We start from the raw sequence: 24,217 nt of genomic DNA on the forward strand, positions 1-24,217 counted from the left end.
TCTGCCTATGCACAGTGTACACAGAAAGCTGCCAATCAGTGGTGTGGGCGAGGTTATACAGGGCTCAGCATTTCCAGAACTGCTAGATATGACGCAGAGAAAACAGTAATTATATCAAAACTGTATCAACCATTAAATAAGTGGCACATCACTGGAATCAGGGTCTCTGGGGTAGCAAAAATGGTGACCGATCCCCTTCAAAGTTATCCTGCCAAACCCCAAGCATGGTAACACTGAATTATCCATTATGGCATATAGACCCTCTTCACTAGGGGGTCAGCACTAAGAGCAGCTCTTTTTGCAGAAGATTTAAAAGTGACTTATTTTTCATGGTCGCACGGTTATTTTAAATGGCACCATGTAACATCAGTGGACCCCACAAAAAGACCTAAGGATTTGCCGCAGTTTAACTCCTTAATCTCTATTTTGATGTTGGTATATGATTAACATTGTGTTTTAATGGCCATCTACATTTTGGGGGCTTTGTCGTTATTAGCCCACTTCACTTTTGTACAATGTGACATTATGTTACAATGCATCATGCTGTATATATTCACATACCATAGCAAACCTATGGCCAAAGCTGATCCATTCTTTCTCAATGAGAACCTGGAATCCTTTGATGGTCCTGTAGTAGCTGTCCAGCATCAGCATGGCCAGCGATGTTAGCTGTGCCGTCCTGTCCCAGCCGTCGCTGCAGTGGACCACAACCGAGGTCTTGCTGGATTCAACCCGGTCTGCAATCCTCACAGAACCTGCCAGGAGCATCTGAAAGAGCCGCAAACATTAAATGCACCAAAGAACCATCAGCGGCAACTCCATGTCACGTGTAGTGCTCGCTGTCTGCAGTGCTACAGCATTCCCCACATCTACCACATTCCCCCAGCTTACCCTTATATATTCAAGCCAATGTGTCCCATCCACATTAGTCAACCAGCGAGCCTCATCAATAGCGGGATACACGATCTCCTTCAGTTTCCGCAGGGACTCCCTCATGACATGGATGTTGTGTATCTCCAGGAATATAAGCTCTGCATTGGGATAAGCAGTTTCACTCTCGTATCCACCTCCTTTGGCCTAAAACATAAGGATCACAAAAAATAAGCTGAAAACTCCAGAGGACAAACACGTTCACTGCTGAATAACTAAGTCACCTTCTTATTTCTAAGTAAGAACATTTAGACTCTGTGCACACTGTGGTGTGTGGCCCCATCCGCAGGAGAGGCTGAAGAATAAAAGGCGCTCAGCATTCAGCGATATACCAACAGTGAATACGTTAAAACCATGATGGCCCCCGTTACAAGACCATGCAGCAGAGAGCTGCAGCAGCCTAGGGGGTTCAATACCACTGTACAGACAACGCATTTCTAAGGCGTAAGATACAAACAGGCCTAATATTCTCCATCGGTAGAGAAGAGACTACAGACTACAGTGTGGACCTGTCACAGACCCCCATCAGCAGTAGTATGTCACCGGTCTATGCATCAGCCATTGTTACATGGGGAATGCACGGACCTGTGAATGTGCGGCCAACCAAAGCAGTGCAACTATAAGTCAGGAATCTACAATTATATTTGTAAACCAACACAGAGAAGCTTTATTGCTATGCTAAGCTGCCATCATCCTACCCTCTCGGGGCTATGCTAAGCTGCCATCATCCTACCCTCTCGGGGCTATGCTAAGCTGCCATCATCCTACCCTCTCGGGGCTATGCTAAGCTGCCATCATCCTACCCTCTCGGGGCTATGCTAAGCTGCCATCATCTTACCCTCTCGGGGCTATGCTAAGCTGCCATCATCCTACCCTCTCGGGGCTATGCTAAGCTGCCATCATCCTACCCTCTCGGGGCTATGCTAAGCTGCCATCATCCTACCCTCTCGGGGCTATGCTAAGCTGCCATCATCCTACCCTCTCGGGGCTATGCTAAGCTGCCATCACCTTACCCTCTCGGGGCTATGCTAAGCTGCCATCACCTTACCCTCTCGGGGCTATGCTAAGCTGCCATCACCTTACCCTCTCGGGGCTATGCTAAGCTGCCATCACCTTACCCTCTCGGGGCTATGCTAAGCTGCCATCATCCTACCCTCTCGGGGCTATGCTAAGCTGCCATCACCTTACCCTCTCGGGGCTATGCTAAGCTGCCATCATCCTACCCTCTCGGGGCTATGCTAAGCTGCCATCATCCTACCCTCTCGGGGCTATGCTAAGCTGCCATCATCCTACCCTCTCGGGGCTATGCTAAGCTGCCATCATCCTACCCTCTCGGGGCTATGCTAGGCTGCCATCATCTTACCCTCTCGGGGCTATGCTAAGCTGCCATCACCTTACCCTCTCGGGGCTATGCTAAGTTGCCATCACCTTACCCTCTCGGGGCTATGCTAAGCAGCCATCATCTTACCCTCTCGGGGCTATGCTAACCTGCCATGATCAGTCATCTATGGCGGCTGCCTTTCACTGCTGCTCCATCAGGACAATGCTGTAATCAGTGACATTGTCTATGGTAGGAACAAACAACAGCCAGTTTGTCTTCAGATCACAAAGCTTTCTCCATAAAGGTAGCTCTATACTCATCTCAGTCATTGCCCTTACAGTCTCCTGATGTTATAGTGGGCATTTAAGGGACTTCTGATGTGCCGCCTGTTTACAGCAGCTGAATGAGCATTTTGCTCATTCATCTTATGATCATCAGCCTTTATAAAACTGCATAATTATCAGAAATGAGAGTTTATAGAAATGCTTGTTCCCGATAATCGGGCAGTATAATTGCATCTTTAGTGCCCACGATGCAGAAATGCTCCGGACATTTCCTGAGCGTTTCTGCATCTCCCTGGCAGAAAAAACGCATGAGGATTGTACAAGCGGATTGTACAAGCGGATTGTACAAGCGGATTGTACAAGCGGATTGTACAAGCGGATTGTACAAGCGGATTGTACAAGCGTTTTTTCCTGCCAGGGACATGCGGATGTGAAGCGTTCTTCACATGCATTTCCGCATGCGGGTTGTCAAGCGATTTTAGCATCACTTGGAAAGTGCTTGACAACTTGGTCACGCTATATAAATCCATGCAACCGGCATGGATTTATGTAGTGTGATCGTAAAATAGTAAAAAATAAATATATACTTTCCTTCTGATTGGCCCCGGTGTCCTTATCGAATGCGTCTGGTCTCCCCAGCAGCTCGCCGTGGTCTAAAAGGACCTTCCATGACGTCATTTAGTCATGCGACGGGTCACGCGACCACTGATGTCAGCGGTCGCGTGACCCGTCACATGACTAAATGACGTCATGGCAGGTCCTTTTAGACCATCGCGAGCTGCTCGGGAGACCGGACGCATCGGATAAGGACACCGGGGGCCATCAGAAGGCAAGTATAATGTATATTTTTTACTTTATTTATTTTTTACAGGTACTATGGTACTCGGGTCTGGAGGAGAGTCTCCTCTTCTCCAAACCCGGGTACCATCTGCACATTGAACTGCATGATATCCGCGTGTGTACATGTAGTGATGCGGATATTATGCGATTCAATGCAAGTCAATGGCGGCGAAAACACTGCAATTCCGCAAAATAATTGGTAGTGCTGCGGATTTTTCCGCAATGATAATCCGCAGCAGAAATCTCCGCAGCATGTGCACAGCACATGCGGATTATCATTGGGGAACATGGCAGGCCTTCTAGCAAGTGTTTTTTAAGCATTTCTGCAGTGGAATTGCCGCTCCGGAAACGCTTAAAAAATGCGTAGTGGGCACACAGCCTTAAGGTCCAGTCAGAATGCTCATTTGTTGAAAAGAAAAAAAAAAAAAGGTATTTCGGTCTGCACAAAAATAAAAACACATTTTTTTCAGCAGCATATGTGCAGTGATTGTTGAGTGCATATCTGGAGGACGGTTGGCCTGTGCACAGGTTAAATCATCTACTGCCAAGCAGGTCAGCGACCGGGGGCTGGTTAACGGTGTGCAGTGTAAACAAGCCCTTAGTCTTCTCACCATGGCCGGCTTCACCCAATTTATAAGTCACAAACAATTGAATCTTTTTATTCACAAGCTCTTTTGTTAGAAGATTAACACCAAAAATAAGATGACGACGTGGTGTCTCCATAAAGGGAAAGCTGAAGGAAACAGCACAACAAGTCAGACATTACCTTGTTCGTATCAGCAACACTGTTTTGCCTGGCATCAAATATAATAAGTTTATGTGACTGAGCGTTGGCGTCCATGATCGTCTGCAAATACTTCTCATCCTCCTTGCATCTCTTGTCATTTGGCCCCACCAGCGGCTGGCTGCAGCGGGTGATGGTTGCCTGGCTTTCAGGGTGGATCCACGATAAAACCTGGAAACAAAGCCACAATTGACATCCTGCTAATAACCATCTCTGCTCTGCTGCATTTAAAGGGACAGTCATTAGCTTCTTAGCAGTTGGGTGTGATATTTCCTAGCACAGAAGCCTGGGAACAGCACAGAGAATCTGTAATGTTAGCAGAGGACGTTCCTGACACATTACATACATGGCACAAAATCTTACCGGAATACGTCCTTTGGCTCTAAATGCTCCGACCCGGGCCAGGTCATCATCTGCCACGCTGGTGGGGACCACAAACACTGCAGGGTACGTATCACACAACTCATAGCTACTGTTGATCTTTGAGATTTTCCAACTTTCATTGGGCAAACCCTAAATGGAGTAATGGAAGATGATAATAGAGGCCGGTGAATACAGCGGTGGGAGCTTACAATGCTGCAGAATAGTATCAGGTTAATACTCTGTTACCCCACCGCTTAGCTGACTGAGCAAGTAGTCCATCCATTTAATTTTACAGGAAAATCGCCCCTCCAGGCATGACATGTCTATTGTTAAGGTACATAAGCCATTAAATGCTAAATATATAATTTTTTTCCCCTATAGTGAAAATGCATCACCCTTACTCCCTGTACATAATCTGCCCCATTCCTGCAGGACTTTATCTTTGAGGACAGCGGGATCTATAGTGTCCTTACAGGTAATTAGATGGGGCCTGTTTGCACGCGGAGACAGCAGCTCTATAAGATCTGATCAATACCTCTCAGGGAACAGGAAAATGAATCAGAGGTTTACAAATGCAGAGATCGATAGCAAATATATGTGGAGAGTAATTATCTGCAACCACATTTACTTTTATAATCAAATCAGTCATTGATCTAGATCAGCATATCCACAATGTGTGATGGGTCACGTGGTACACATACTACATATCTACATACAAACTCCATTGTGTACACCACATATGTACCATGTAGATATTATGTATGTGCATATATCATATACACCCCCCCTCACCATTGTGTATGATCATGTATATTATGTGTGTATATCATATACACACCCCCTCACCATTGTGTATGATCATGTATATTATGTGTGTATATCATATACACACCCCCTCACCATTGTGTATGATCATGTATATTATGTGAGTATATCATATACACCCCCTCACCATTGTGTATGATCATGTATATTATGTGTGTATATCATATACACCCCCTCACCATTGTGTATGATCATGTATATTATGTGTGTATATCATATACACCCCCTCACCATTGTGTATGATCATGTATATTATGTGTGTATATCATATACACCCCCTCACCATTGTGTATGATCATGTATATTATGTGTGTATATCATATACACCCCCTCACCATTGTGTATGATCATGTATATTATGTGTGTATATCATATACACACCCCCTCACCATTGTGTATGATCATGTATATTATGTGTGTATATGATACACACACACCCCCTCACCATTGTGTATGATCATGTATATTATGTGTGTATGTCATATACACACCCCCTCACCATTGTGTATGATCATGTATATTATGTGTGTATATCATATACACACCCCCTCACCATTGTGTATGATCATGTATATTATGTGTGTATATGATACACACACACCCCCTCACCATTGTGTATGATCATGTATATTATGTGAGTATATCATATACACACCCCCTCACCATTGTGTATGATCATGTATATTATGTGTGTATATCATATACACACCCCCTCACCATTGTGTATGATCATGTATATTATGTGTGTATATGATACACACACACCCCCTCACCATTGTGTATGATCATGTATATTATGTGTATATCATATACACCCCCCCCTCACCATTGTGTATGATCATGTATATTATGTGTGTATATCATATACACCCCCTCAGCATTGTGTATGATCATGTATATTATGCGAGTATACCATACACACCCCCTCACCATTGTGTATGATCATGTATATTATGTGAGTATACCATACACACACCCCCTCACCATTGTGTATGATCATGTATATTATGTGCGTAAATCATATACACACCCCCTCACCATTGTGTATGATCATGTATATTATGTGTGTATATCATATACACACCCCCTCACCATTGTGTATGATCATGTATATTATGTGAGTATATCATATACACACCCCCTCACCATTGTGTATGATCATGTATATTATGTGTGTATATCATATACACACCCCCTCACCATTGTGTATGATCATGTATATTATGTGTGTATATGATACACACACACCCCCTCACCATTGTGTATGATCATGTATATTATGTGTATATCATATACACCCCCCCCTCACCATTGTGTATGATCATGTATATTATGTGTGTATATCATATACACCCCCTCACCATTGTGTATGATCATGTATATTATGCGAGTATACCATACACACCCCCTCACCATTGTGTATGATCATGTATATTATGTGCGTATATCATATACACACCCCCTCACCATTGTGTATGATCATGTATATTATGTGCGTATATCATACACACACCCCCTCACCATTGTGTATGATCATGTATATTATGTGTATATCATATACACCCCCTCACCATTGTGTATGATCATGTATATTATGTGTGTCTATCATATACACCCCCCCTCACCATTGTGTATGATCATGTATATTATGTGTGTATATCATATACACACCCCCTCACCATTGTGTATGATCATGTATATTGTGTGTATATCATATACACCCCCTCACCATTGTGTATGATCATGTATATTATGTGCGTATATCATATACACACCCCCTCACCATTGTGTATGATCATGTATATTATGTGCGTATATCATATACACCCCCCCTCACCATTGTGTATGATCATGTATATTATGTGTGTATATCATATACACACCCCCTCACCATTGTGTATGATCATGTATATTATGTGTGTATATCATACACACACACCCCCTCACCATTGTGTATGATCATGTATATTATGTGCGTATATCATATACACACCCCCTCACCATTGTGTATGATCATGTATATTATGTGTGTATATCATATACACCCCCCCTCACCATTGTGTATGATCATGTATATTATGTGTGTATATCATATACACACCCCCTCACCATTGTGTATGATCATGTATATTATGTGTGTATATCATATACACACCCCCTCACCATTGTGTATGATCATGTATATTATGTGTGTATATCATATACACACCCCCTCACCATTGTGTATGATCATGTATATTGTGTGTGTATATCATATACACCCCCCCTCACCATTGTGTATGATCATGTATATTATGTGTGTATATCATATACACCCCCCTCACCATTGTGTATGATCATGTATATTATGTGTGTATATCATATACACCCACCCTCACCATTGTGTATGATCATGTATATTATGTGTGTATATCATATACACCCCCCTCACCATTGTGTATGATCATGTATATTATGTGTGTATATCATATACACCCACCCTCACCATTGTGTATGATCATGTATATTATGTGTGTATATCATATACACCCCCTCACCATTGTGTATGATCATGTATATTATGTGTGTATATCATATACACACCCCCTCACCATTGTGTATGATCATGTATATTATGTGTGTATATCATACACACCCCCTCACCATTGTGTATGATCATGTATATTGTGTGTGTATATCATACACACACACCCCCTCACCATTGTGTATGATCATGTATATTATGTGTGTATATCATATACACACCCCCTCACCATTGTGTATGATCATGTATATTATGTGTGTATATCATATACACCCCCCTCACCATTGTGTATGATCATGTATATTATGTGTGTATATCATATACACCCCCCCTCACCATTGTGTATGATCATGTATATTATGTGTGTATATCATATACACCCCCTCACCATTGTGTATGATCATGTATATTATGTGTGTATATCATATACACACCCCCTCACCATTGTGTATGATCATGTATATTATGTGTGTATATCATATACACACCCCCTCACCATTGTGTATGATCATGTATATTGTGTGTGTATATCATACACACACACCCCCTCACCATTGTGTATGATCATGTATATTATGTGTGTATATCATATACACACCCCCTCACCATTGTGTATGATCATGTATATTATGTGTGTATATCATATACACACCCCCTCACCATTGTGTATGATCATGTATATTATGTGTGTATATCATATACACACCCCCTCACCATTGTGTATGATCATGTATATTATGTGTGTATATCATATACACACCCCCTCACCATTGTGTATGATCATGTATATTATGTGTGTATATCATATACACACCCCCTCACCATTGTGTATGATCATGTATATTATGTGTGTATATCATATACACACCCCCTCACCATTGTGTATGATCATGTATATTATGTGTGTATATCATATACACACCCCCTCACCATTGTGTATGATCATTTATATTATGTGTGTATATCATTTACACACCCCCTCACCATTGTGTATGATCATGTATATTATGTGTGTATATCATATACACACCCCCTCACCATTGTTTATGATCATGTATATTATGTGTGTATATCATACACACCCCCTCACCATTGTATATGATCATGTATATTATGTGTGTATATCATATACACCCCCCTCACCATTGTGTATGATCATGTATATTATGTGTGTATATCATATACACCCCCTCACCATTGTGTATGATCATGTATATTATGTGTGTATATCATATACACCCCCCCTCACCATTGTGTATGATCATGTATATTATGTGTGTATATCATATACACACCCCCTCACCATTGTGTATGATCATGTATATTATGTGAGTATACCATACACACACCCCCTCACCATTGTGTATGATCATGTATATTATGTGTGTATATCATTTACACACCCCCTCACCATTGTGTATGATCATGTATATTATGTGTGTATATCATATACACCCCCTCACCATTGTGTATGATCATGTATATTATGTGTGTATATCATATACACCCCCTCACCATTGTGTATGATCATGTATATTGTGTGTATATCATATACACCCCCTCACCATTGTGTATGATCATGTATATTATGTGTGTATATCATACACACCCCCTCACCATTGTATATGATCATGTATATTATGTGTGTATATCATATACACCCCCTCACCATTGTGTATGATCATGTATATTATGTGTGTATATCATACACACCCCCTCACCATTGTATATGATCATGTATATTATGTGTGTATATCATACACACCCCCTCACCATTGTGTATGATCATGTATATTATGTGTGTATATCATATACACCCCCCCTTACCATTGTGTATGATCATGTATATTATGTGTGTATATCATATACACCCCCCCTCACCATTGTGTATGATCATGTATATTATGTGTGTATATCATATACACACCCCCTCACCATTGTGTATGATCATGTATATTATGTGAGTATACCATACACACACCCCCTCACCATTGTGTATGATCATGTATATTATGTGTGTATATCATATACACACCCCCTCACCATTGTGTATGATCATGTATATTATGTGTGTATATCATATACACCCCCCCTCACCATTGTGTATGATCATGTATATTATGTGTGTATATCATATACACCCCCCTCACCATTGTGTATGATCATGTATATTATGTGTATATCATATACACCCCCCCTCACCATTGTGTATGATCATGTATATTATGTGTGTATATCATATACACACCCCCTCACCATTGTGTATGATCATGTATATTATGTGTATATATCATATACACACCCCCTCACCATTGTGTATGATCATGTATATTATGTGTGTATATCATATACACACCCCCTCACCATTGTGTATGATCATGTATATTATGTGTGTATATCATACACACACCCCCTCACCATTGTGTATGATCATGTATATTATGTGTGTATATCATATACACCCCCTCACCATTGTGTATGATCATGTATATTATGTGAGTATACCATACACACACCCCCTCACCATTGTGTATGATCATGTATATTATGTGCGTATATCATATACACACCCCCTCACCATTGTGTATGATCATGTATATTATGTGTGTATATCATACACACCCCCTCACCATTGTGTATGATCATGTATATTATGTGTGTATATCATACACACCCCCTCACCATTGTGTATGATCATGTATATTATGTGTGTATGTCATATACACACCCCCTCACCATTGTGTATGATCATGTATATTATGTGTGTATATCATATACACACCCCCTCACCATTGTGTATGATCATGTATATTATGTGTGTATATGATACACACACACCCCCTCACCATTGTGTATGATCATGTATATTATGTGTATATCATATACACCCCCCCCTCACCATTGTGTATGATCATGTATATTATGTGTGTATATCATATACACCCCCTCACCATTGTGTATGATCATGTATATTATGCGAGTATACCATACACACCCCCTCACCATTGTGTATGATCATGTATATTATGTGAGTATACCATACACACACCCCCTCACCATTGTGTATGATCATGTATATTATGTGCGTATATCATATACACACCCCCTCACCATTGTGTATGATCATGTATATTATGTGTGTATATCATATACACACCCCCTCACCATTGTGTATGATCATGTATATTATGTGTATATCATATACACCCCCTCACCATTGTGTATGATCATGTATATTATGTGTGTCTATCATATACACCCCCCCTCACCATTGTGTATGATCATGTATATTATGTGTGTATATCATATACACCCCCTCACCATTGTGTATGATCATGTATATTATGTGCGTATATCATATACACCCCCCCTCACCATTGTGTATGATCATGTATATTATGTGCGTATATCATATACACCCCCCCTCACCATTGTGTATGATCATGTATATTATGTGTGTATATCATATACACACCCCCTCACCATTGTGTATGATCATGTATATTGTGTGTGTATATCATACACACCCCCTCACCATTGTGTATGATCATGTATATTATGTGTGTATATCATATACACACCCCCTCACCATTGTGTATGATCATGTATATTGTGTGTGTATATCATACACACACACCCCCTCACCATTGTGTATGATCATGTATATTGTGTGTGTATATCATACACACCCCCTCACCATTGTGTATGATCATGTATATTATGTGTGTATATCATATACACACACCCTCACCATTGTGTATGATCATGTATATTATGTGTGTAGATCATATACACACCCCCTCACCATTGTGTATGATCATGTATATTATGTGTGTATATCATATACACACCCCCTCACCATTGTGTATGATCATGTATATTATGTGTGTATATCATATACACCGCCCCTCACCATTGTGTATGATCATGTATATTATGTGTGTATATCATATACACCGCCCCTCACCATTGTGTATGATCATGTATATTATGTGTGTATATCATACACACCCCCTCACCATTGTGTATGATCATGTATATTATGTGTGTATATCATATACACACCCCCTCACCATTGTGTATGATCATGTATATTATGTGTGTATATCATATACACCCCCCCTCACCATTGTGTATGATCATGTATATTATGTGTGTATATCATATACACCCCCCCTCACCATTGTGTATGATCATGTATATTATGTGTGTATATCATACACACCCCCTCACCATTGTGTATGATCATGTATATTATGTGTGTATATCATACACACCCCCTCACCATTGTGTATGATCATGTATATTATGTGTGTAGATCATATACACACCCCCTCACCACTGTGTATGATCAAGTATATTATGTGTGTATATCATATACACCCCCTCACCATTGTGTATGATCATGTATATTGTGTGTATATCATATACACACCCCCTCACCATTGTGTATGATCATGTATATTATGTGTGTATATCATATACACCGCCCCTCACCATTGTGTATGATCATGTATATTATGTGTGTATATCATATACACACCCCCTCACCATTGTGTATGATCATGTATATTATGTGTGTATATCATATACACCCCCCCTCACCATTGTGTATGATCATGTATATTATGTGTGTATATCATACACACCCCCTCACCATTGTGTATGATCATGTATATTATGTGAGTATATCATACACACACCACCTCACCATTGTGTATGATCATGTATATTATGTGTGTATATCATATACACACCCCCTCACCATTGTGTATGATCATGTATATTGTGTGTATATCATATACACACCCCCTCACCATTGTGTATGATCATGTATATTGTGTGTGTATATCATATACACCGCCCCTCACCATTGTGTATGATCATGTATATTATGTGTGTATATCATATACACACCCCCTCACCATTGTGTATGATCATGTATATTATGTGTATATCATACACACCCCCTCACCATTGTGTATGATCATGTATATTATGTGTGTATATCATATACACCCCCCCTCACCATTGTGTATGATCATGTATATTGTGTGTATATCATATACACACCCCCTCACCATTGTGTATGATCATGTATATTATGTGTGTATATCATACACACCCCCTCACCATTGTGTATGATCATGTATATTATGTGTGTATGTCATATACACACCCCCTCACCATTGTGTATGATCATGTATATCATATACACACCCCCTCACCATTGTGTATGATCATGTATATCATATACACACCCCCTCACCATTGTGTATGATCATGTATATTATGTGTGTATATCATATACACACCCCCTCACCATTGTGTATGATCATGTATATTATGTGTATATCATACACACCCCCTCACCATTGTGTATGATCATGTATATTATGTGTGTATATCATATACACCCCCCCTCACCATTGTGTATGATCATGTATATTATGTGTGTATATCATACACACACACCCCCTCACCATTGTGTATGATCATGTATATTATGTGAGTATACCATACACACCCCCTCACCATTGTGTATGATCATGGATATTATGTGCGTATATCATATACACACCCCCTCACAGTTGTGTATGATCATGTATATTATGTGCGTATATCATATACACACCCCCTCACCATTGTGTATGATCATGTATATTATGTGTGTATATCATATACACACCCCCTCACCATTGTGTATGATCATGTATATTATGTGTGTATATCATATACACACCCCCTCACCATTGTGTATGATCATGGATATTATGTGCGTATATCATATACACACCCCCTCACCATTGTGTATGATCATGTATATTATGTGTGTATATCATATACACCCCCTCACCATTGTGTATGATCATGTATATTATGTGTGTATATCATATACACACCCCCTCACCATTGTGTATGATCATGTATATTATGTGTGTATATCATATACACACCCCCTCACCATTGTGTATGATCATGTATATTATGTGTGTATATCATATACACACCCCCTCACCATTGTGTATGATCATGTATATTATGTGTGTATATCACATACACACCCCCTCACCATTGTGTATGATCATGTATATTATGTGCGTATATCATATACACCCCCTCACCATTGTGTATGATCATGTATATTATGTGTGTATATCATATACACACCCCCTCACCATTGTGTATGATCATGTATATTATGTGTGTATATCACATACACACCCCCTCACCATTGTGTATGATCATGTATATTATGTGTGTATATCATACACACCCCCTCACCATTGTGTATGATCATGTATATTGTGTGTGTATATCATACACACACACCCCCTCACCATTGTGTATGATCATGTATATTATGTGTGTATATCATATACACACCCCCTCACCATTGTGTATGATCATGTATATTATGTGTGTATATCATATACACACCCCCTCACCATTGTGTATGATCATGTATATTATGTGTGTATATCATATACACCCCCCCTCACCATTGTGTATGATCATGTATATTATGTGTGTATATCATATACACCCCCCCTCACCATTGTGTATGATCACGTATATTATGTGTGTATATCATATACACACCCCCTCACCATTGTGTATGATCACGTATATTATGTGTGTATATCATATACACACCCCCTCACCATTGTGTATGATCACGTATATTATGTGTGTATATCATATACACACCCCCTCACCATTGTGTATGATCATGTATATTATGTGTGTATATCATATACACACCCCCTCACCATTGTGTATGATCATGTATATTATGTGTGTATATCATATACACCCCCCCTCACCATTGTGTATGATCATGTATATTATGTGTGTATATCATATACACACCCCCTCACCATTGTGTATGATCATGTATATCATATACACACCCCCTCACCATTGTGTATGATCATGTATATTGTGTGTATATCATATACACACCCCCTCACCATTGTGTATGATCATGTATATAATGTGTGTATATCATACACACACCCCCTCACCATTGTGTATGATCATGTATATTATGTGTGTATATCATATACACACCCCCTCACCATTGTGTATGATCATGTATATTATGTGTGTATATCATATACACACCCCCTCACCATTGTGTATGATTATGTATATTATGTGTGTATATGATACACACACACCCCCTCACCATTGTGTATGATCATGTATATTATGTGTGTATATGATACACACACACCCCCTCACCATTGTGTATGATCATGTACATCATATACACACCCCCTCACCATTGTGTATGATCATGTATATTGTGTGTATATCATATACACACCCCCTCACCATTGTGTATGATCATGTATATTATGTGTGTATATCATATACACACACCCTCACCATTGTGTATGATCATGTATATTATGTGTGTATATCATATACACCCCCTCACCATTGTGTATGATCATGTATATTATGTGTGTATATCATATACACACCCCCTCACCATTGTGTATGATCATGTATATTATGTGTGTATATCATATACACACCCCCTCACCATTGTGTATGATCACGTATATTATGTGTGTATATCATATACACACCCCCTCACCATTGTGTATGATCATGTATATTATGTGTGTATATCATATACACACCCCCTCACCATTGTGTATGATCATGTATATTATGTGTATATATCATATACACACCCCCTCACCATTGTGTATGATCATGTATATTATGTGTGTATATCATATACACCCCCTCACCATTGTGTATGATCATGTATATTATGTGTATATATCATATACACACCCCCTCACCATTGTGTATGATCATGTATATTATGTGTATATCATATACACACCCCCTCACCATTGTGTATGATCATGTATATTATGTGTGTATGTCATATACACACCCCCTCACCATTGTGTATGATCATGTATATTATGTGTGTATATCATATACACACCCCCTCACCATTGTGTATGATCATGTATATTATGTGTGTATATCATACACACCCCCTCACCATTGTGTATGATCATGTATATTATGTGTGTATGTCATATACACACCCCCTCACCATTGTGTATGATCATGTATATTATGTGTGTATATCATACACACCCCCTCACCATTGTGTATGATCATGTATATTATGTGTGTATATCATATACACACCCCCTCACCATTGTGTATGATCATGTATATTATGTGCGTATATCATATACACACCCCCTCACCATTGTGTATGATCATGTATATTATGTGTGTATATCATATACACACCCCCTCACCATTGTGTATGATCATGTATATTATGTGTGTATATCATACACACACACACACCCTCACCATTGTGTATGATCACGTATATTATGTGTGTATATCATACACACCCCCTCACCATTGTGTATGATCATGTATATTATGTGTGTATATCATATACACACTCCCTCACCATTGTGTATGATCATGTATATTATGTGTGTATATCCTATACACACCCCCTCACCATTGTGTATGATCATGCATATTATGTGTGTATATCATACACACACAACCCCTCACCATTGTGTATGATCATGTATATTATGTGTGTATATCACATACACACCCCCTCACCATTGTGTATGATCATGCATATTATGTGTGTATATCATATACACACCCCCTCACCATTGTGTATGATCATGCATATTATGTGTGTATATCATACACACACAACCCCTCACCATTGTGTATGATCATGTATATTATGTGTGTATATCACATACACACCCCCTCACCATTGTGTATGATCATGTATATTATGTGTGTATATCATATACACACCCCCTCACCATTGTGTATGATCATGCATATTATGTGTGTATATCATACACACACAACCCCTCACCATTGTGTATGATCATGTATATTATGTGTGTATATCATACACACACACCCCCTCACCATTGTGTATGATCATGTATATTATGTGTGTATATCATATACACACCCCCTCACCATTGTGTATGATCATGTATATTATGTGTGTATATCATACACACCCCCTCACCATTGTATATGATCATGTATATTATGTGTGTATATCATACACACCCCCTCACCATTGTATATGATCATGTATATTATGTGTGTATATCATACACACCCCCTCACCATTGTGTATGATCATGTATATTATGTGTGTATATCATACACACCCCCTCACCATTGTGTATGATCACGTATATTATGTGTGTATATCATATACACACCCCCTCACCATTGTGTATGATCATGTATATTATGTGTGTATATCATACACACCCCCTCACCATTGTGTATGATCATGTATATTATGTGTGTATATCATATACACACCCCCTCACCATTGTGTATGATCATGTATATTATGTGTGTATATCATATACACACCCCCTCACCATTGTGTATGATCATGTATATTATGTGTGTATATCATATACACCCCCCCTCACCATTGTGTATGATCATGTATATTATGTGTGTATATCATATACACACCCCCTCACCATTGTGTATGATCATGTATATCATATACACACCCCCTCACCATTGTGTATGATCATGTATATTGTGTGTATATCATATACACACCCCCTCACCATTGTGTATGATCATGTATATAATGTGTGTATATCATACACACACCCCCTCACCATTGTGTATGATCATGTATATTATGTGTGTATATCATACACACACCCCCTCACCATTGTGTATGATCATGTATATAATGTGTGTATATCATACACACACCCCCTCACCATTGTGTATGATCATGTATATTATGTGTGTATATCATATACACCCCCCTCACCATTGTGTATGATCATGTATATTATGTGTGTATATCATATACACACCCCCTCACCATTGTGTATGATTATGTATATTATGTGTATATCATACACACCCCCTCACCATTGTGTATGATCATGTATATTATGTGTGTATATGATACACACACACCCCCTCACCATTGTGTATGATCATGTATATTGTGTGTATATCATATACACACCCCCTCACCATTGTGTATGATCATGTATATTGTGTGTATATCATATACACACCCCCTCACCATTGTGTATGATCATGTATATTGTGTGTATATCATATACACACCCCCTCACCATTGTGTATGATCATGTATATTATGTGTGTATATCATATACACACCCCCTCACCATTGTGTATGATCATGTATATTATGTGTGTATATCATATACACACCCCCTCACCATTGTGTATGATCATGTATATTATGTGTGTATATGATACACACACACCCCCTCACCATTGTGTATGATCATGTACATCATATACACACCCCCTCACCATTGTGTATGATCATGTATATTGTGTGTATATCATATACACCCCCCCTCACCATTGTGTATGATCATGTATATTATGTGTGTATATCATATACACACACCCTCACCATTGTGTATGATCATGTATATTATGTGTGTATATCATATACACCCCCTCACCATTGTGTATGATCATGTATATTATGTGTGTATATCATATACACCCCCTCACCATTGTGTATGATCATGTATATTATGTGTGTATATCATATACACACCCCCTCACCATTGTGTATGATCATGTATATTATGTGTGTATATCATATACACACCCCCTCACCATTGTGTATGATCACGTATATTATGTGTGTATATCATATACACACCCCCTCACCATTGTGTATGATCATGTATATTATGTGTGTATATCATATACACACCCCCTCACCATTGTGTATGATCATGTATATTATGTGTATATATGATATACACACCCCCTCACCATTTTGTATGATCATGTATATTATGTGTATATATCATATACACACCCCCTCACCATTGTGTATGATCATGTATATTATGTGTATATATCATATACACACCCCCTCACCATTGTGTATGATCATGTATATTATGTGTGTATGTCATATACACACCCCCTCACCATTGTGTATGATCATGTATATTATGTGTGTATATCATACACACCCCCTCACCATTGTGTATGATCATGTATATTATGTGTGTATGTCATATACACACCCCCTCACCATTGTGTATGATCATGTATATTATGTGTGTATATCATATACACACCCCCTCACCATTGTGTATGATCATGTATATTATGTGTGTATATCATATACACACCCCCTCACCATTGTGTATGATCATGTATATTATGTGCGTATATCATATACACACCCCCTCACCATTGTGTATGATCATGTATATTATGTGTGTATATCATATACACACCCCCTCACCATTGTGTATGATCATGTATATTATGTGTGTATATCATACACCCCCCCTCACCATTGTGTATGATCATGTATATTATGTGTGTATATCATATACACACTCCCTCACCATTGTGTATGATCATGTATATTATGTGTGTATATCCTATACACACCCCCTCACCATTGTGTATGATCATGCATATTATGTGTGTATATCATACACACACAACCCCTCACCATTGTGTATGATCATGTATATTATGTGTGTATATCACATACACACCCCCTCACCATTGTGTATGATCATGCATATTATGTGTGTATATCATATACACACTCCCTCACCATTGTGTATGATCATGTATATTATGTGTGTATATCCTATACACACCCCCTCACCATTGTGTATGATCATGTATATTATGTGTGTATATCATATACACACCCCCTCACCATTGTGTATGATCATGTATATTATGTGTGTATATCATACACACACAACCCCTCACCATTGTGTATGATCATGTATATTATGTGTGTATATCACATACACACCCCCTCACCATTGTGTATGATCATGCATATTATGTGTGTATATCATATACACACCCCCTCACCATTGTGTATGATCATGCATATTATGTGTGTATATCATACACACACAACCCCTCACCATTGTGTATGATCATGTATATTATGTGTGTATATCACATACACACCCCCTCACCATTGTGTATGATCATGTATATTATGTGTGTATATCATATACACACCCCCTCACCATTGTGTATGATCATGCATATTATGTGTGTATATCATACACACCCCCTCACCATTGTATATGATCATGTATATTATGTGTGTATATCATACACACCCCCTCACCATTGTGTATGATCACGTATATTATGTGTGTATATCATATACACACCCCCTCACCATTGTGTATGATCATGTATATTATGTGTGTATATCATACACACCCCCTCACCATTGTGTATGATCATGTATATTATGTGTGTATATCATATACACACCCCCTCACCATTGTGTATGATCATGTATATCATATACACACCCCCTCACCATTGTGTATGATCATGTATATTGTGTGTATATCATATACACACCCCCTCACCATTGTGTATGATCATGTATATTATGTGTGTATATCATATACACACCCCCTCACCATTGTGTATGATCACGTATATTATGTGTGTATATCATATACACACCCCCTCACCATTGTGTATGATCATGTATATTATGTGTGTATATCATATACACACCCCCTCACCATTGTGTATGATCATGTATATTATGTGTATATATGATATACACACCCCCTCACCATTTTGTATGATCATGTATATTATGTGTATATATCATATACACACCCCCTCACCATTGTGTATGATCATGTATATTATGTGTGTATGTCATATACACACCCCCTCACCATTGTGTATGATCATGTATATTATGTGTGTATATCATACACACCCCCTCACCATTGTGTATGATCATGTATATTATGTGTGTATGTCATATACACACCCCCTCACCATTGTGTATGATCATGTATATTATGTGTGTATATCATATACACACCCCCTCACCATTGTGTATGATCATGTATATTATGTGTGTATATCATATACACACCCCCTCACCATTGTGTATGATCATGTATATTATGTGCGTATATCATATACACACCCCCTCACCATTGTGTATGATCATGTATATTATGTGTGTATATCATATACACACCCCCTCACCATTGTGTATGATCATGTATATTATGTGTGTATATCATACACCCCCCCTCACCATTGTGTATGATCATGTATATTATGTGTGTATATCATATACACACTCCCTCACCATTGTGTATGATCATGTATATTATGTGTGTATATCCTATACACACCCCCTCACCATTGTGTATGATCATGCATATTATGTGTGTATATCATACACACACAACCCCTCACCATTGTGTATGATCATGTATATTATGTGTGTATATCACATACACACCCCCTCACCATTGTGTATGATCATGCATATTATGTGTGTATATCATATACACACCCCCTCACCATTGTGTATGATCATGCATATTATGTGTGTATATCATATACACACTCCCTCACCATTGTGTATGATCATGTATATTATGTGTGTATATCCTATACACACCCCCTCACCATTGTGTATGATCATGCATATTATGTGTGTATATCATACACACACAACCCCTCACCATTGTGTATGATCATGTATATTATGTGTGTATATCACATACACACCCCCTCACCATTGTGTATGATCATGCATATTATGTGTGTATATCATATACACACCCCCTCACCATTGTGTATGATCATGCATATTATGTGTGTATATCATACACACACAACCCCTCACCATTGTGTATGATCATGTATATTATGTGTGTATATCACATACACACCCCCTCACCATTGTGTATGATCATGTATATTATGTGTGTATATCATATACACACCCCCTCACCATTGTGTATGATCATGCATATTATGTGTGTATATCATACACACCCCCTCACCATTGTATATGATCATGTATATTATGTGTGTATATCATACACACCCCCTCACCATTGTGTATGATCACGTATATTATGTGTGTATATCATATACACACCCCCTCACCATTGTGTATGATCATGTATATTATGTGTGTATATCATACACACCCCCTCACCATTGTGTATGATCATGTATATTATGTGTGTATATCATACACACACCCCCTCACCATTGTGTATGATCATGTATATAATGTGTGTATATCATACACACACCCCCTCACCATTGTGTATGATCATGTATATTATGTGTGTATATCATATACACCCCCCTCACCATTGTGTATGATCATGTATATTATGTGTGTATATCATATACACACCCCCTCACCATTGTGTATGATTATGTATATTATGTGTATATCATACACACCCCCTCACCATTGTGTATGATCATGTATATTATGTGTGTAGATCATATACACACCCCCTCACCACTGTGTATGATCAAGTATATTATGTGTGTATATCATATACACACCCCCTCACCATTGTGTATGATCATGTATATTATGTGTGTATATCATATACACACCCCCTCACCATTGTGTATGATCATGTATATTATGTGTGTATATCATATACACACCCCCTCACCATTGTGTATGATCATGTATATTATGTGTGTATATCATACACACACCCCCTCACCATTGTGTATGATCATGTATATTATGTGTGTATATCATATACACACCCCCTCACCATTGTGTATGATCATGTATATTATGTGTGTATGTCATATACACACCCCCTCACCATTGTGTATGATCATGTATATTATGTGTGTATATCATACACACCCCCTCACCATTGTGTATGATCATGTATATTATGTGTGTATATCATATACACACCCCCTCACCATTGTGTATGATCATGTATATTATGTGCGTATATCATATACACACCCCCTCACCATTGTGTATGATCATGTATATTGTGTGTATATCATATACACACCCCCTCACCATTGTGTATGATCATGTATATTATGTGTATATCATACACACCCCCTCACCATTGTGTATGATCATGTATATTATGTGTGTATATCATATACACACCCCCTCACCATTGTGTATGATCATGTATATTATGTGCGTATATCATATACACACCCCCTCACCATTGTGTATGATCATGTATATTATGTGTGTATATCATATACACCCCCTCACCATTGTGTATGATCATGTATATTATGTGTATATCATATACACACTCCCTCACCATTGTGTATGATCATGTATATTATGTGTATATCATACACACCCCCTCACCATTGTGTATGATCATGTATATTATGTGTGTATATCATACACACACACCCCCTCACCATTGTGTATGATCATGTATATTATGTGTGTATATCATATACACCCCCTCACCATTGTGTATGATCATGTATATTGTGTGTATATCATATACACCCCCTCACCATTGTGTATGATCATGTATATTGTGTGTGTATATCATATACACCCCCTCACCATTGTGTATGATCATGTATATTGTGTGTGTATATCATATACACCCCCTCACCATTGTGTATGATCACGTATATTGTGTGTGTATATCATATACACACCCCCTCACCATTGTGTATGATCATGTATATTATGTGTGTATATCATATACACCCCCTCACCATTGTGTATGATCATGTATATTGTGTGTATATCATATACACCCCCTCACCATTGTGTATGATCATGTATATTGTGTGTGTATATCATATACACCCCCTCACCATTGTGTATGATCATGTATATTGTGTGTGTATATCATATACACCCCCTCACCATTGTGTATGATCACGTATATTGTGTGTGTATATCATATACACACCCCCTCACCATTGTGTATGATCATGGATATTATGTGTGTATATCATATACACCCCCTCACCATTGTGTATGATCATGTATATCATATACACACCCCCTCATCATTGTGTATGATCATGTATATTATGTGTATATCATACACACCCCCTCACCATTGTGTATGATCACGTATATCATGTGTGTATATCATACACACCCCCTCACCATTGTGTATGATCATGTATATTATGTGTGTATATCATATACACACCCCCTCACCATTGTATATGATCATGTATATTATGTGCGTATATCATACACACCCCCTCACCATTGTGTATGATCACGTATATTATGTGTGTATATCATACACACCCCCTCACCATTGTGTATGATCATGTATATTGTGTGTATATCATACACCCCCTCACCATTGTGTATGATCATGTATATTGTGTGTGTATATCATATACACCCCCTCACCATTGTGTATGATCATGTATATTGTGTGTGTATATCATATACACACCCCCTCACCATTGTGTATGATCATGGATATTAT

At 38.5% G+C, this 24,217-nt stretch overlaps 1 protein-coding gene across 8 annotated transcripts in view; it reads right to left on the bottom strand.

The window, feature by feature from the left end:
• MTMR1 (myotubularin related protein 1) overlaps positions 1-24,217 on the bottom strand; it is a 110,005-nt gene that overhangs the window by 25,312 nt on the left and 60,476 nt on the right. For all 8 annotated transcript variants that reach the window (XM_073641211.1, XM_073641209.1, XM_073641208.1 and 5 more), the window contains 4 exons: positions 4,523-4,672; positions 4,142-4,330; positions 892-1,077; positions 562-768 (listed from right to left, as the gene is read on the bottom strand). In XM_073641211.1, coding sequence (XP_073497312.1) covers positions 562-768; positions 892-1,077; positions 4,142-4,330; positions 4,523-4,672 — 732 coding nt within the window. The remainder of the gene's footprint in view (positions 1-561; positions 769-891; positions 1,078-4,141; positions 4,331-4,522; positions 4,673-24,217) is intronic.

Source organism: Phyllobates terribilis, unplaced genomic scaffold (assembly GCF_046119375.1).
Source record: "Phyllobates terribilis strain yellow unplaced genomic scaffold, ASM4611937v1 Scaffold_7__3_contigs__length_470593459, whole genome shotgun sequence".
Lineage (NCBI taxonomy): Eukaryota > Metazoa > Chordata > Amphibia > Anura > Dendrobatidae > Phyllobates > Phyllobates terribilis.